Genomic DNA, 18,508 nt, shown 5'->3' with positions numbered 1-18,508 from the left:
TGTAGTAGGGCCTACGCAGTACGCCAAAAGTATACCATGATCTCTCTATTGCAGTGGCTCTGAAGCGATCGAAATCTGAGTTTAGTGGCATCTCGCAGCTCAAGCCTCACACATCACAGAAAGTGCACTTTTAATACTAATATTCTGCGTTTTTACGGGCATGTATGACATATATAAAACGTAAGTTGCACGTAACGCAGCTTTATGAAACATTGATATCGCACGCTTTCAAATCATGGTGCATTATTTTCCTCTGCGGGTCCCAGTTGTACTGAATTTGAAGGGATTGACATGTGTCACATGGTTCCTCAGCCGCTTGTTTCACACCCCTACACAGTTAAGCTTACCAACGGTATCCGACGGTGTTTTCTAGACAAAGCAATGTCGAACAAATCTCAACATGAATTCAAACCAGTCTGTGTAATGTAATGCAAAGCTCGACACATTTTCACGATCAAGTCATATTGTAGTAACGACTTTTCTACGTGTCTCGCTTATTGGGTATAGTACCCAACACAGTGACCTCGAAGTTCGAACGCGTATGAACTAACCACAGGCAATCATTTTCCTCTCGTCCGACTCATCAAGTTGAAAATACCAATAAAATATTGAATTGTGGATGTATACTGTACACAAGATGAATTAAGTACACACATGACCAGAAATAAGGAGTAGTTCCTCCTTTACCCATCTTAATTATGAATTTTAGCTCTGTTATCAGACGCTTCCTTGTCTATGATGACTTTGTAACCACCATCACGGCTGCTTGTGTTGATCGAGTGAGATTTGTCATTTTGCAGGCCCTGTACGTCGTCTGTTTCAGAAATCCTATAACGCAATTACTATTATTATTTTCTTTATTCACAGTAAAACTAGTAAATATACACATAACTCGCAGTGGCGAGATAGCGTAGTGGCATAATCCACGGCTACAACACCAATGAGTCGTGGGTTCGAGTCCGGCCGAGGTCGACTTCAGAATTCCTACCTAAGTGTTGGAGGATTATCTAGGCTCCTCCTCGCCATCTCAACCGCCATCCGCCGTCTTACAGAAAGCCTAGAAGTGGGGCGTGCTGCAAGTCGGCAGATACGGAAGCAAAAATAAGGAATATCGGCCAGGTGTAAATGACCGTAGTAGTCGACAAACACCATGAATACCACAAACAACAACAACACATAATCCGGGGAGCAACCTGCCCCCTATGGAAGATGGCTAGATTGAAGTACCAATTTTTACCATCGTACCATATTATATGTCTCATGAGTTTCTTTGCATACGACCCGTGTATCACTGATGACTATCGATCGATACTATGTTTATTTTCCATCGCCACATTTTTTCACATTGAGGTCTACATATTGTTTTTTAAATATTATTTAATTTCATTATGATGATGAGTGACGCATATAACAACAGTGGATTTTTGCGTCATGGCTGCTATTCGAATAGATATGGGAACAATCAGGTAATCAAGTACACTAAACCATTGAGTAGTGTATTTTTGTTTTGGCTGCGAATTTCCACTGCAGAGGTAATATATACTCGTTAGTTAGTATATTTGCATGATGAAGGATTCCAGCACAGCAGCTCTAAACTGACACCTTTCATTGGCGTAGCCTACATCCCACTCTCCATGATAACGTATTTTGTAGATTCTTCAACATTGGTATGCGGCACAGTTAGGGATATCGGAATACCCAATTTTGTTAGGAAGGGAGTTTAGACGACAATGTTCGGTTCTCAATTTCGTGTACAGATCAGGACAGAACGGCTTAAAATGCGACCCAGCGCCGGTTTCCAGGAAAGGTCGGTTTCATTCTTGCCTGAAATGACTCAAAATCAGGGAGTTTACCTTGCCAACCGCAAGCTCCTCACCTTGATCGGCGAAGTCAAAGGCCACGGCCTCTTTCGCGAGTCGATCGACGACTGAATTTCCATGTACTCCAGCGCGTCCTGGGAACTGTATGAAAGAAATGTCTTTATTGCTTTCACGTAAAAGATGTCACTTAAAATGCTTTTGATATTCTTATATTGCGATCGGGGAAGTGGAACGAGTAACCAGCACCAAGGATGTTTTTAGATGCCTCGAGTAAAATTAGCATAGCGTTTGGGTATTGCTCCAAGATATAATCTCAGAATATGTGGTATCGGAAATGTTGGGTGATGGATTGCGTTCGAGGGCGGAATGCAATGATATACTAATCACCGGGCATTTCAATATCAGATAGCGTGCAATTGAAAATCATTCTCTAGCATCCAATGCCCAAGTTCAGTGGTTCTCAATCGCCGGTCCGCTACGACTTTCCTGCCGGTCCATCAGGCATATTACAATTTATACCCTAATTTAAAGATGGAAAATGTTGAAGGCGTTTCCATTGATAAAATAAGTAAAACATCAAATTTTAAACTGATTCGGAACTTTGTGAGGTGACAATAGGTCTGGAAACATGTTCGATTTGACTTGAAGTTCAAGACGTGTCATTTGACGGCATGCGAGCGACAAGTACGAGCTGACTCGCTAGACTGTGCAGTTTGTGCGATCATAGGTTTTCGATTCATTCATTTTGTACAGGACTATAACTTCGGCATCATACCCCCCAAACAATTGTTTAGCCATTGAGCATAAATTATAGAGTAACTTTTTCAAATTTTAACCAACATTTTCAAAATTCTTTTGCGCTTTGCGCGATTAAGTGTGGATGGGTGGATATTTTTGATGAGTGGTACTAAGCTGCTATAAGGCTTTTTGCAACAGAACCGTGTTTACTGCTGAAATCTCTTGTCATATGTCTCTTCCGGTCAATATAACATCGTCGATTACCGGTTGAATAGTTCTCTGATTAACTATGAGAGACAACACTGTTTAAGGTGTTCGATACTTTTGTGCGGCTTTGCTCAGATGGGTATGTTCTACGGAATATTTATTACAGAAGAGCACGAAATGGTCCACAGTTTCCGACACACCGCATTCCGCACAGAGTCCACTTTCGTGTAAGCCGAGTTCGTGCAGGTCTATATTTAGCCTGCAATGACCGGTGTACAATCGGGTTAGGATCAAGTTCTCTCTTCGGCTCCGATGGTTTTGCTTATGAAAAGTTGCTTGGAGTGACTTCATCTCCTGATTGCCGAGTTCGTTCATTTGTTGAGTGGCATTACGTCGTATGTCCCTGTAATATTCTGCTACGATGGCCTGGCATTCTTTTACTGTGAGTGGATCCATGTTTGGATGATCGACGGGTTCCATGGATGCTTCCTTTGCCAGTTTATCGGCGGTTTCGTTATATGCAAGTCCTTTGTTTGCGCCTTGCGCGATTAAGTGTCTCGCTTATTGGGTGCCCTTCTCCAAGAAATTCACATGATTTATAGAAATAGGCATTTCGTCGTCAGCCATTACCCCGCTACGACGCACCAACACATAATAAAGTTTAGTCTAACATGGGACTCCGAAAGTTGTGCCAAAAATTCGGCAGCGAGAAAATCTGGGCCGAAAAGGACTTCCCTTGGTTGACCGAAAACTTCGATATATATATATATATTTACCTATTAGGCTACTTTGGGAGACAATCGTACTTATTTGTAGCAGTTGGGGGACGAAAAAAATAGGGAGACAATTTTGTGTCCCCCTAATTCTTGACGACATTTTTCCCTCAGTTGTCATCGTCTGTTAAGCAAATCCGTTTGGGACCACGCTCATTAGTCCCTCATTTGCCCCTTACAAAAGAAATCAAGCCATGAAGTAGCAGGAATTTAGAGTTACAATGGCGACATTTTGACCCCTGTATAAAGCCCGTATTTTGAAAAGTGGCATTAAGTCGACAACCAATAGGGGGGATTTTCTCCCACTTTTCGCGTGTATAAAATGACACCGCTTTGCATACATGATAGTTTTTGTTTAGGATTCACTCAGTTCGAACCATTCCGGTATATATAGGGATTTTAGGCATTTATACACTGTGTTAAAAAATGACGACACAAAAAATGCTGACCACCATTGTGATGACTCAACATAAGTTCTAGTTGCGATTTTGGTAGACACCGCGGGTAGTACGATTTTAATGTCGACTCCTAATATTTGGGCCCTTATTAGCTCTTAGCAAAGGCGAAAAGGCACTACATCATTGTTACATGTTGTTTAACACTCGTGATACACATTGTGAAAAAGAATTACTGCTTTACCTTAATACAGCTCCATCAAATATATGTATTGGTTATAGCATGATAAATATTCTGTAGTATTTCTCGCACCCAATATATTGAGCTGATAGGTCGTTGATTTGCTTGTGTCAAGGCCGCTTGAAGATGCTCTGTCAGTTGCGAGCATAAGGAATATACCTTACGTCAGTTATTCTCAACCTTTTATGTCCTTGCGGACCCCCTTTGGACCGTCTCGAGCCTCCGCGGACACCCGACTTTTATTTCTAATTTAGCTCAAATTATTGTTTCCGCTCAAGCCAGACAATGTACAGTGCGGTACAAAAGATGCATTGCGACATATTAAACAAAGAGGAGAATGATGAAACTACGAAGCGCGGTATTTATTAAGGGTGCCAAATATGATTTCGTGAATGAACAATTAATATACGCTATTTATTTGAAAATTTTTGCATCTTTTTAATTCTGCTCGCACTATACGCGATTTCATGTAGATAAATGTTTTGATTATTAGGCACCCTTCCTCCACAAAAAATACGCATCACTTATGAAAGTAGGCATCTAAGCGTTGGCCATTACCACGCCAAGATGTAAGAAGATATGAAGTTTGGGCGAGCATGGGTCTCATAGAAGTGTGCCAAAAAGATCGTCAGCGAGAACACATTAGTCGAAAGGGATTGCCCTTATGTTGACCGTAAACTTCGATATGAAAATGTATTTGTACGGATGCCTAAAGTGCTGGCACCGAATATTCATGTCGTGGCAATCTGGACCCCACAGGGCAACTGACATCCCATCCCGAATTATTATTGAACAGTGAAAAAATACCAATTTTGAATCGTGCGCTTCTTTTAGTTTAGTAGCCTGCGTATAGGCGAGTTCAATATCGTTTGATTACATACCGCACAGGAAGTCGGACTGAGAGGATACAAAATTTATAGCAATATAAACGCAATTATCAATATTATTGACCTAATCAATCATTAATTATACAAACATTTTACCAGGTCCACGTGGTCGCATCTAAATGGAGACTGCATAGGTCAAAAGTGCTACATTCGGTCAAAGTGGCGATCACCGAATAGATATAGGATTCTTAATTGTATCAATGTGAGGCGAGATGCTATGTAACAGTCCCTGGATTGATGGCCTTTACCTATACAAGAATAATATATTGCTCAGAACGCAGTAGTCAAAGCAGATGAATATAAAATGTGACCTAATATGGCCGCGGGTGTAATCATCCCCTCTCCACGTCCACAACAATTTCGTTGCTAGAGAGAGGAGAACAGCACCAACTAGCATAATAAATAAAAATATATCTCGTAATTTTCGAATTATACGCAAGGTCCAACGGACTATGTGACCCCAAACAGCTTTCCATACCTTCGTAAGTTTGCTGCAATTCCATAAATTATTGTAATCACCCTATCATCGTCACCAGAAACACATATCTGAGTCGAAAACGCCTGACATCAATCAAGCATATACGTTTAACATTAAATTCAACTACGTAGCTCATGTCATCCGCTCATACCATGCAGGAGTGTTGATAGAAAAATCGAGCTGGTTTATTCGTCATCACATACACGGATAAAATGACTCTGCAAAAGCTAACATAAACAAATAATTATGATCAGGCTGAAATGTGGCAACATAGGATTGGAAAGCAGCCAAGTGCAAGTAGTAAATTAGTTGAATTGTTTTGTCATTTCATAACGTCACAATGCTGAGGCAGGAGAGCGTCAAATCAAACACTTATCAAACATATTATGGTATCAGCTTTAAATACCAGAGGATCGAATTCGCACAATGCGTCGGTTACAACGCTCAGTATAGGCTTACAGCCCACAATTCTACATTGTATACGTTGCACTAACTAATAATTTCCACGAGTACAGATATTTTAGTTTCCCTATAATAAAACACGGTAAGAAGCAGTCAGATTCGGGTATCAATTACGACCCCCGTCAGTTCAAGTCAAGGCAAGGCAACATTACATATATTGACTGACTGATGTTGAAGAGATCAGAGCGTATAACGTCATCATCGTTGCTCATTATGGCAGACTAGGGAGTGATATTCACATTTGCGTCTGATTATATGAAGCCTCCGCAGTCCGCATGCACTTATCGGTCACGCATTGAACAGCTCGACGGCAAATTCATTGGAGTGAGTTCCCAGCTATCTTGCTTGACGTCTCGATTGTTTGTAGTGGCTGAAAAATAATGCAGCGATTGGTAACTACATGCACAGTACACACGCGTTTGGAGATGATACACAACTTCAGTAAATTTCAAAACAAAAATGCAGCATGATAGGTTGCTTCATAAAGATTGAGCTACTGAACGGCGGGCCTATATGCAAAAATTTAAGTGGATTCACAAAAATGATCATAAAATCCGATCCCAGAGACTTGATCCAACGACTAACGTATCGCCATATGCTACGTTTCAATGCTCAACCAACCGAGCTAATTTGACGGCGACTGCGGTGGGAAATCATAGTTTCATTATACCGAGTGTTCTCGTTTTCTCATCTGAGAAAAGAGAAAACTGGTATTCATTTGGCCGTGACGCCCTTTCTAATCCTTATTATGTTATAGTGATCGCTTGACCGAATTCTCAGCTATATCATCTATCGAAAGAGTCCTGAGTGACGTGTGTTTACCTTATGCACTTGCAGTTATCAAGTAATGAACTCAGACGTACATGCGATTTGAGCGTGCGTGTTGCGGTTTGCGTAAGATGACTCACACCGCGTGTCGATTACACAACGCGGCAGCCACTTCACAGTCACTAAGCTATTGTTTTTGTGATCAATGATAACTAATGATAACGAATAAAGTATTGTTATCCATGGCATTAGACATCTAGCAAATCTGCCAATTCGAAAGACAATCATAATACAGGGTATATTGTCTCACATAGGTGACACGCGGGCGTCGTTTCTACGCAGTATAAGTGATGTTTCTTTCATATCAATATGAAAGGCAATACACATCACCACGTGCGATTTATTGGCGTCATGATCGGCATATATCATTGGCGGGAACAGCTATAGTGTATGACATCCAGAACTTATGATATCGCTGTTTATGGCGCGTTATTATATACACCAGTCAGCTAAATTACGGCAAAGTCTGCGGGCTCATTTGTACGGCCTCACTAGTCACGTTGGCAATTTTTTGCTACGCCAGTGTCCAATAGATTGATAGTAATGAATTCTTTTGAATTGCAGCTATCTTGTAAAATTTGCAAGTGCCTAAAAGTCTCATAAAAGCAAATATGTTGCCATGTCGGAAGGGCATTTGTGAAAATTCAATCAAGCCTGCCGACATCGTTAGCCGCGTAATGTTTTGCCGTATAGAACCTACACTTTGAACAGGTTTTATCATCATAAAATAGTTTATAAATGGCTGGGTACATGTGTGTCGATAGAAGCCATCCACAGCACAGTACTGCAACATCATAAGACCATTATAACGCATTATATCTCCGATTAGGTGAAGCGTGTTCAGGGAAGACTTTGCATGTCAGGTCTTGCCGACACGCGCAAAATTCGTTTTTCTGTATTCAACCAGCATTTGAACAGGTTATACGCTGCTCGCGTATATGATATATAGCTTGATGTACGCGTATTGATAAAAATTATCATTACAAAAAGACTGTAACCGTCTATGACCGGTACAACGCCAGATATCTTAGATCAAAGGAGGCGTGTTAGTGAACAATTGCGTCCGTCTCACGACCGAGACAATCGTATCGATCAGGCATAGGCCACACACTGGATTTTAAAAAGAATCAATAAAACGAAAATGCAGATGTTATCGTAACTATATGCTCCCTCACACAGCGTTTAAATACGATTTATCAATATCAATATTTATCAGTATCTAGTTGAATTATTTGAAATTAATCGGGAAACAATATAAAGTTAACGTTACGCGATCAAAATATTCTCAGATATATTGAGCGGGCAGTCAACATTTTACTACTTGAGTTATGTGAACACGTTATCAAGGAGGATTCTGAATCCGTTGCTACTCACATAGACGTTTAAAAATGTATCAGAAAGCGCGTTACGAAGTGAAAATCTATTACGACATGAATTGAATTAGTGAGGGAAAGATCATAGGCCGCAGTATCCGTTTGGCGACTGTCCTTTCCAGTATTTACCCGTTCGCGTGAAATATAACACAACAGAAGAGAAATGCGTTCTATATTCAATACTCACTTTTTGTCATGGAAATGGAGTCGGCGTGGCGATCCAAATTTATACGCTATTGTACGCAGAATTCAGCAGCTATGTGGAATACTCTTCAATACGCAGAACGAATCGTTCGATGAAAACGCTGATTGGGAAGTAACTCATTCACGCATGTTTGCATCTTGAACTTTTCTTATAAGATTCGTGTTTATAGGATTCATGCTAATATACTTGTCATGAAACTTTAGGGCCATGAGGTGCTAATACATCTTCTGCATCATTCAACATCATCTGCTAGTCCATCGTCCAAAGTAACGTCCATTTACAATAACCTGCTAATACGCTGAAACTAATCGTTCAATCACTCGGTGACAGCGGACATGAGACCTTACCAGTTGATGGCACGCAATTGGTCGCGCGTACGTATACAATACTAAAGTCATCGACCTAATTCAACATTGTGAATTGTGCCGATCTCTGTAAGAAAGGCGGCATTTTGAATTTTTTGTGATAAAAGTACGCTATTCCTAAGCTACTGATCGATCTGTATATTCTGCGAATTCGGTAGCCTTTGGGAGACAAAAACCGACTTTTCAAACGCCAATACCGGGCCAACCCCGGGTCCCAAGCCGTTGAATCGGATATCATCGCGTTCAGTTCGACGAGAGGAAAACGGGGATAACTCTGTCGAACCCCTAAGACCAGCGGTTGTCGATCGGTATTTCGATCTCTGTTCTCATACCGACCGATTGAAAAACCAATTGCGTAACCCGTATTGGCGTACCATCACGGGTTTTTAGAAGAAAACTTTTTTCTACGCGTCCCAGCCCCATTTCCCGGGCATCGTTGGAATCGTAATCGAATTACGCGTCTGCCGGTACCAAATTTATCCGGCTACGATATTTGGTTGGCGAGAAATCGGTGATTAAAAAAACTGTGAAAAAAGCGCTATACGCTGTTTTTTGAAGGCCGATCCCGAGTCGGCTGAAAGTCCGATACGATCGTATCGGGTATCGGTCTACGCCGGGCCCGAAGACGAACGCAGCGGTACCTCGTATGGCCCAGTGGTGTGAACGACCGAGACGGAACCTCGGATAGCCCGCCTATGAAAAACGTGAACTTCTCGGATGATCCACCGATCCAGGATAATCCGAGGATTATAATCGAAAAACTCACATAACTCCGCTTCTACTGGTCGGAATTGAGTCAAATTTGTTTTGCATCGTCTTTGAAAAGAGCTCAACAATTTCATGGGGTTGGCAGAAAAATTTGATTTTTTTTAAATTTTACCTAATAAATTAAAAATTCTAATTTGATCTGCGGAGTCCTATGCTTGTTAGAATTGAACCAAATTTGGTGTGCAGTGTTTTTTTAGAGTAAGCTGACAATTTAATAAGTGAATGGCTGGAATCCGGAATTATTTTTTATGACATTTATGATCAGTGCGGGATTTGAAGCACAGGCCTGCAGACATGGGCGGGGCCTGGAGCCTATTAAATCATATTACGTCGCGTGCAATACCTCGGTTCCAATGATGATGACCCCATCAAGCGCCAAGGTAATCAAGGAGGTTCGCAATTCGAAATGAAGATAGGTTGGGATTGGTTTATACAGGGTTTGACGCTTTGGCCATGTTGATAATTGTAATTATAATTGATCGAGCAGGGTTATTACCCGTAACATTTATGATACCTTACAAAACGCGTATTCAACGTAGTATTGGCGACAAATATAGCTTTAGTTACGAAATTACACATGAAGGAAATCTATCGGTATCAAGGTCAATATTACATGACTTCACTATTTCGAATCTGGTTTTACCGGTGGATGGCTGCATCAACAAACCCACTCTGACTGTTTTAGTATAGATTAGTGAAGATTCATTCGACTCCGAGCCGGTAAATCTAGGTTAATGTGTTTCAACTGCGAAAGTATGAACAGTGAACATAGACGATATCAGATCGATGCGATTCATGAAAGCAATTTTCACGCCGCAATATAGCGTACCGCAACAATTGTGGTCGTTATTGTTTGATATTCACGGTGCTCGACTACATTGTTCACATTTTACACCATGCCGATGTTTTTTATGCCATATTTACCTTCATAAGACAACGATTACGCGAATGAGATGCTACGTAGAAGCCGAGATAAACCTTTATTACCTTAGTACAAATTCTGGAGTCGACCTCGGTCGGACCCGAAACCGCAACCAGCTGGTCTTGCGGTTGTGGATTATTCCACTATACGCTATCTCGCCACGCTCTCACTCGCTAGCGAGCATGATTGAATTGGAGATCTAGGCGTGTCTATGAATGCGGCGAATGTTCGGTTAGGTTTGCTGGATTTCCCGCTGCGTAGAAGCCGAGGCCAGTCAAATGCAAATTTCGGTCATTTTTGAAATAATAGTATTTACGGTGACCAATTTCGTCACACCGACATGACCAAAAATCGTGTTCCATTTATGCCTGAAGAGGCAGGGATGTCTTTTAGACTTGTTTTGATCTTGACAAGGGCCTACATCGTCAGTAAATGAAAGAAATTGATGACACATATTAGCTGTAAATTAGTCCACTTCATTGAAATAGACACGTTAAAACGATGGTGAGATAATTTTCCAATAGAGTAGTTTACACACTGAAATTCACGACCACAATAAGCACGCAAAATACGGGTAAATATATTTTTCAAGTGATAGTCAATATCTATATTCTTTATCGGTCCAAGGTGCATTCCTTCACGCTACAATTTGATATTTATGATATTCTATCATTTGCTCTGCAGCACTCCTATAGTACTCTTACAGGCGGATTATAAGACTAATTGGCATCGTGACAGATCTTATTCCTATCAAAAGTCATCGTCCTTTTTTCATGTCATCCTCCACATTCGGTGAATACCATCTAATAACTAATTGTATCCATATATCGTGTTAAATCACCAATGTTTTTTATTACTTTATGACAAGAAGGGGGTTCTGGTGATATTGAAAGACCAGAAAATATCTAATGTGCTTTATAAGCTCAGTGGGTTACCATTTAGTTTCCCTGAAGCTCGCAAAGTTTCCAGCACATACACAGCTCTAGTATCAACGCCTAAGTGAAGTACCATAAATGCTTTTTCAACTCATAAATACCATTCATTGGCATAGCCCATTCTCAATTGCAATCGGCATCATTTATGCCCTGGATCAGTCAATGTCAAGTGGCAGAGAAATATTCGAACGCTGAGTTGCTGAGGAATGCAATTGATGTCTCTGTGGATGAGATTTTAGGAATGGCGACTTTGCAATCAGTAAAAACTTCGAATCAAGGCAGAGAGACATCGGTGTGCCCTGCATAACTGGGATTGATTTCATGAAATCTAAATTGGTCCGACAAAAATACATGTTACTATCACTGGAGAAATATATTTACCCGTATTTTACCTGCTTGTCAGCTCATTTCATTTTCGTCGTCCTTAATTTCAAAAAATTATCCCACCACCCTTTAATGGAGTTATTTTAATCAAGTGAATTAATTTCCAGCTAATCCGTAACGATTTGAAGCGGCTTTAACATGACGAGAGTCTGAGATAGGAGGTAGAGACATGTTAAAGTGGTCTTTATTCGAAGGTTTCTGTCTTGCAGCACTAGTAATAATTGATCAAAAAGTGTGCCTTACGTTAAGCCGAAAATTGCCTCATACCTGCTAATACACTCCAAGTCCATGAAACAATAAGCTTCCGATGGATATTAGGGTCGATTATAATAAATGAATATATTTATTATTTTATGGTAACTGAGATCTGCTATCGCAGCAAGGTAGCTATTGAATGTCGTAGTTATTTGCATACTAGCCGTAGAGAACTGGTGATCTAATCTGCAGCATGGCCAACTGTAGCTTCTTATAAAGACACATGTTCCGTATTTTCACAGCAGTTTTCAAACGCAAATATGTGCGTGGTGAAATGGCGGGGTCATTGGTATAATCCACAGCTGCAACACCAATGGGTTGTTGGTTCGAGTCCGGCTGAGGACGACACGAGAATTCCTACCCAAGTGTTGGAGGTTTATCTAGGCTCCTCGTCGTCATGTGATCCGCGTAAGCGGTGATTTATAAAAGCCTAGGAGTGGGCTGTGCTAAAAGTCGGTGAATACGGAATCAAAAAATGAATATAGGCATACTCTAAAACTACCAAATTAGACAAAACACCATGAATAAAAAACAAACAAACGGCGAATTATATATCGCGATCATCGATATCGTACAAGGATGACGTCGTGGATTTCAAATAGTGACGTCAAAAGTGATTGTCATTGGTAAATGACTCTTTTGACGAAACTGGTTCCCGAACCTTGTCATATAATACGACGTCAATGTCCACCTTAGTTCAGTAACAGCAATGGTCATGGTCTGGTAATTCAAAATGGCGAATTGTCTCCCTAAGTAACAAATGTCCACTAAAGTGGTCTATTAGGTATTGCAAAAGTTGGGAAAAATTAGGGCGACCGCAGTTGGAGGACATTTCGTGTATATTCTAAACGCTGCAATATAAACCGCAAATCACCAGTGACAAAGCGCGGAATCGATATTCCAAAACCAATCCAGTTATTTTCAGACGCCTAACTTGTCTCCTTCTATTGGCGATAATTGTCGCCCAACTGCTTCAAAACAGGACTGTCCACCAAAGTAGTCTAATAGGTAAATATATATATATATATGTATAATTATGCAAAGGCGCCTAAATGGCTGGCACCAAATCTCGCTGCCCCGGCAATCTGTACCCCACAGGACAAATGCCATCCTACCGATAAAAATTGTTTGCAAGTGAGAAATGCCAATTTGGAATCTTGCCCGTCTTTTAGTTTAGTACGCTTGGGCGATTTCAATATCTATCCACTATATAACAGACAGTGGGTCACGGAATAATGACATGCAATGAAATAATTACTCCAACAGCCCCGCCCAAATATGTTTAATTGCTAAGTGTGTGCCCTAAATTTTCCACGACCACACCTCACACTCTTCTATCGGAAAATCTGATAATTCTGAAAGGATAAAAATTTATAGCAATATGCAATTACCAATATTGTTGACCGATCCAGTCATGAATTATTAAAAAAAATTGCGCAACCAGGTATAAATCGGGCCGAATGACCAATCACAAATATAGAAGTTATGATAGTTATCGCGCGCAAGTCATGGTAATATCAACCTTCGGGTTCTGGCCAAATGCAGAAGTCGCGATTTCGTCTCAGGATAAAAACGTTGAAATGAAAACTCAGCAAAACATCGTTTGCTCGGCACATTGATAAGATCATTCTGTCGTGAGAGTAGACCTATTTTGCGGCTGTTCAATATAACATCACTACTGTCCTTTGGTCTCTTTTCTGCAGTATTTGAAAATGAAAATGTAGCATATCTTGCTTATCATATTCATGCGGCCAGATGAATTTAAAGGTTCCCACTCCTGATTTAAAAGATATACTCATGTGTGTGTGTGCTATAGCTTACTTGCTTGCATGCTCCCATTTTTGGGGTCATATATTGTCGAAATCCTTCTGGAAGCCATCGCAAAGTTGGGTGTTTGAAGGGAATGTAGATCAAATTGGGATGGACTTCATACCGGCTCCGAAGACCACCTGTTCAGAATGATCATGCCAATAGAAAGTGCTTTAGTATATTCTTACAGATATTGATACTTAAATATTAGATTGGAAAAGAACATTGTATATCAACAATCGTATCTCGAAATATGACGTCACCAGCATGAACTGAGATCTCAAATAAGAGAGCGTTCAATGTACTGTTTAAGATGGTACACGAACTCTTTTTGTTGACAAAGCTTTGCGATCATCAGTTTCGTTTACTTACCAGTTGCTGCGCTCACAGTTAGCCCAACAACGACACAAACCATCAATCCCATTGGGGTATAATATCCAAACGAAACAGCGAAAAATTCCGCAATAGGTGGCCTCCCCGCAGCCTGTAAATTCCATGTAGGTAATGAAGGCTTGGAGCTGTTCAAAACCGGTACTTCTTGCGCAAAGACACGGTGCGTTGCTTCCGATATATTGGCTGTGACGTTATCATCAACCGACATGCAACCATCTGTATTTCCGCCTTTCAGATTCAAGAACTCCAAAGGCGTTGGGTAGCTCCATGCTCCGAGAAAGAGCCATATGTTGAATGATAGGGCAGACAGCATTCCAGCGATTGCTCCCTGTAATATTCCAATTTTACTGGAATGCCTTCAGTAGATCTATGTGTTTCATGTTGTAACTATAGTGTTCCTATCATTATCACCATTTACAATATATGCAAACAATTTTTCTTCGGGTCTGAGCACTACCGAATTAAAGTAGGGCGCGGCCTTGATCCAAGACATTTCAAAATCCCTTTCCGTGCAGTTTGGTCGACTGGGGTGTGCCGTTTGATAAACAGTCAACGAATGTCGTCACCCGTGATCAAATGCCCAAAGTACATCAGTGGACGTCCCATAATAGCCTTCGGGTTAACGTTACTAAATCCCGAATATTGGTCGTGAACTTCTGCGATAACCTAACCGTTGACATCGCTGGCCAACTAATATCCAACACTAAAAATGCCAAACACCTTGATATTTTACTGGATTCGGACATGTATTGGAAAAATCACATACAATCACTCAAACCTATCGAAGGTATGTGGTGTGTTTCGCCGCCTCAGTTACACTTTATGCCTGCTAGGGTTTTGTTGATACTCTTCAACACTTTATTCCTATCAAAGTTACAATACGGAATTCTTTGCTGGAGTGATGACTGCAAGAATATGATCGACCCGCAGCAAAAACTACAACATCGGATCATCCGTATCATCGCCAAAGCCCCGCGGGGGCCAGGATGTGCAACTGATAAATCACTACTTGAAAGATTTGGTTTTCTGAACATGGAAGATATGAGGAAGCTAGAAATTGCCAAGTTTATGAATCAGCTCCATTGTGGTCACTGTCCCTCACATTTCAACGACTACTTCACCTCGGAGTCAAAAGCGCACAAGTACGGCACACACGCGTCAACAAAGAACAACTGCCGCATGATCAGGACAAAATACAATAAAACGCATTGCTCTATCAAGTATGCCGGACCACAATTGTGGAACAGCATCTCACCGGCTATCTGACAGTCGTCGAGCATGTCCGCATTCAAGTCGAAATTGGCCTACAAGCAGTCTCTTCTAAATGAATACCATAGTTAGCCTCCAGGATCACCAGACCACCACCTAACATATCGATCTCGCCTTCCGCCATATGCCACCTCATTTTGTCGCTTGCCTATTATATTCTCTGTTTTACTTTTTATTCAGTGTGCATGCCTCTTCTCTACTTCGCCTAGGCCAAGGGGGGTGTCTGATTTCAAAGACTACTCCAAGTCCTTTCGACACCTTCCTATCTTTTCATTGTATCGCTGTTTTGTGGTGTTTTGAAATGATGAAAATATTAGTAAATCTGACACTGCTACTGATGACAGCAATATCTGCTAGTGCGGGGCGGATCGACAAATTCTTTAGTCCGACTCCGATCCTGTGTTTCAATTCTCTGGTCCGACTCTTGTACCGGATTCTTGAAATGACAGTGATCCGATCCGGAAATGTAGATCTAACGCTGATTTTTTGTGACTTTGGCAATGGCAAGGTCAATAGGCTACTTATCAGGAGTATGCCCTAAACTTGGATTGGGCTACATTACTCAATACCTCAGATCATTCCTTTTGGAATTTTAAAATATTCTACCTATAATTGTATCACGTCAAATGTTCGTGGGAAAAACGTTGAAGCTTTTACGATGTCATGATGCATCTGTCCCCTTGCAATGTGTCTGTATATCATTGTTTTGACAAGTTATACCAAGTAGCCTACAACAACAATTTTATAAAATTAAAAAAAAATGTGTTGTGTTGCATATTAAAACTAACACTATACACAGGTGTGGTAGTTGGTTACTATAGTTACAACAGGCATGCTCATCGATAACAATTCTGACCGTACAAATCCGTGGAAAGTTGCATTTATTTTTCACAAAAGTTGCAATAGAAAGTTGCATTTATTTTGCACAAAGTTGCATTTATGGACAAGTTCCTTGAAATTATTAGGGTATGAGATTCTCGAAATCGATCCGTATCCAAGGCAATGCAGCAAAACTCAGTGTTGGCGACTTCAACAAAATCAATAGCCTGGAAAAACTGACCCACTGAAAATATAATTTTTGGCGGTCTAGCCCGAATGTACGTCAAATCAGAAAGGACCTCAAATTTAAACGACTGTGAAATAATCCTGTGATCTATTAACAGATAGTGCTGAATATTTCCAGTAAAATGTTAGTTGCATGAATAATCGAAAAAGTTACAAAAAGTTGCATGAAAAAAACGAGAAAAGCTGCAAAAAGTTGCAATATAAGAATCCCCCAAACAGCTTTAAACACCGTACTACATAACTTCTGAGTATTTGTGAAGCTGCCGTAAGTTATAAGAAAAAATTGCAAAAAGTTGCAATAACTTGCCCTAATTATAACATACTTGAGTAAATACTTTCCAAAAACATGCTGTATGAGCCTACGGACGACAATTCCCCCCCGATATAGCCGACGTACACGATATGGGATGGTTGAAACCCTCGAAATAGTCGGTTCAACAGCAATATACGTAGATATAGATCATTGGTACGGAATGAATGTTCTGATGATGATAGCCGCTGACCGTAAAAATGCTGCAAGGCGCGATGTAGTCTTGATTATAAATATTTTTAGTCCGTATATGACAGGGGTTGGAAGCCTATTTCGTCGAAGTAGGGTTACCATACGTCCTCTTTTAGGAGGATTTCTCCTCTTTTTTGACTTTTTTGAAAGCTTTCCCGAAGGACGCCCTTTTGTCCTCTTTTTTGAGATTTTGTCCTCTTTTTTGAGAATTTTGGTCAAATTCGACGGATGTGCCGTAAATCAGCACCAAAGTAAGTTGCGGCGGGTATTTCGGGAGTTGAGCAGGAAAGATGACCTTTTTTTGTTAAGTCAACCACCTGTTAACGTGAATCTTTTCAGACTTCCAAAATATGGTAGCCCTGTCCAAGGAGCTATATTTACCCATTTACCCTATATTTTCAATTGTGAATATCTTCCACTATGACGTCACAATTGAATATGCGTACGTCATGACTTGGAAAAACAAAGCAACAAAAAACAATAGAAAACATAATTTAAACAAGCGCCTTGTTGTCAACATGTTTGTTTTATATTGTTTTTTGTTTTAAACACAACTCTGCTCGAGGTGCACCCTAGCCTGCCTCTTTCACTTGCACGAAAATCGGTATCTATATTATTTCTTCGTCGCAATAAGCTAATATTGCATCATGCAATTGAGATCATACCTTTTCATTCGCAAAAGGGAATAACATTCCCAAAACTGCTGGACCAAGAAGTGCACCCCCGAACAATCCCAGAAAGCTCAATGACGCATGTACTAAACTTTCAAGTACTGACGCGAGGTAAGCGAACCCAATGCAGAGCACTCCAAAAACTATGGTCAATCCTTCAAAAGTACAATTAAATATTGATTGCTTGGCCCAGAACCTTTATCACAAGTTATAATATAGGCAGTCACCTCTTGAAACCCAGAGTATAGTTTCTTCTTTCAAATTCGTCAGGGGTTTGATAATATCCCCAACTGCTACGCCGCTCATGCCATGAATTGCACTTGAAACTGAACTGTGAATGATTTGATATAATCACAGTACACCTAATTAGGGAAGGAAAAGCAGGTGAAAGCGCAGCCTACTAACGAATACCTCAAAGCTGCAGCGAATACACCGGCAATAAATAATCCAGTCACTCCGTGGTAAGACGAAAATACGTTCTGTACCATGAGAGGGAGAGCTTGGTCCCGAGCAGATATGGCTTTAGCGGCCAATGGATCACAGTCGGCAAAGTATGCGTAGGTGACATATCCCAGTATACAGATCAGGAATATAAATATGATGAACGTTACTGCGAGTCCAGCATAGATTGCTCTGTTGGCGACCATGGGATTGCTAGCATTCTGGTTGCACTTTTTAATATTTTGTGATATCATGAGGAGGGGGGGGGGCGCGAAAATTTTCACTATCATAAAGAGAGAGGTGTCTAAAAAAGTTTGAGAAC

General features: G+C 40.7%; 2 protein-coding genes and 1 long non-coding RNA gene across 4 annotated transcripts in view; 1 reads left to right on the top strand and 2 right to left on the bottom strand.

Moving 5' to 3' along the window:
* LOC145447201 (arylsulfatase I-like) overlaps positions 1–18,508 on the top strand; it is a 265,569-nt gene that overhangs the window by 34,900 nt on the left and 212,161 nt on the right. The window lies entirely within an intron of this gene.
* Positions 140–18,397, bottom strand: LOC145446449 (sodium-coupled monocarboxylate transporter 1-like). Its single transcript, XM_080324745.1, has 6 exons — positions 18,157–18,397; positions 17,973–18,076; positions 17,740–17,900; positions 14,218–14,566; positions 13,858–13,985; positions 140–1,961 (listed from the first exon to the last, which is right to left on the bottom strand). The coding sequence occupies exons 1-6, from the start codon at positions 18,390–18,392 to the stop codon at positions 1,815–1,817; spliced, it is 1,125 nt and encodes a 374-aa protein (XP_080180871.1). The 5' UTR covers positions 18,393–18,397; the 3' UTR covers positions 140–1,814.
* LOC145446450 (uncharacterized) lies at positions 5,703–13,836 on the bottom strand. Its single transcript, XR_013917289.1, has 2 exons — positions 8,390–13,836; positions 5,703–6,371 (listed from the first exon to the last, which is right to left on the bottom strand). It is a non-coding gene; the product is annotated as an uncharacterized LOC145446450 (long non-coding RNA).

This window comes from Botryllus schlosseri, chromosome 9 (genome assembly GCF_051294905.1).
Source record: "Botryllus schlosseri isolate E-star chromosome 9, Bs_hap1, whole genome shotgun sequence".
Classification (NCBI taxonomy): Eukaryota; Metazoa; Chordata; class Ascidiacea; order Stolidobranchia; family Styelidae; genus Botryllus; species Botryllus schlosseri.
This window is presented reverse-complemented; position numbering and strand designations above follow the sequence as displayed.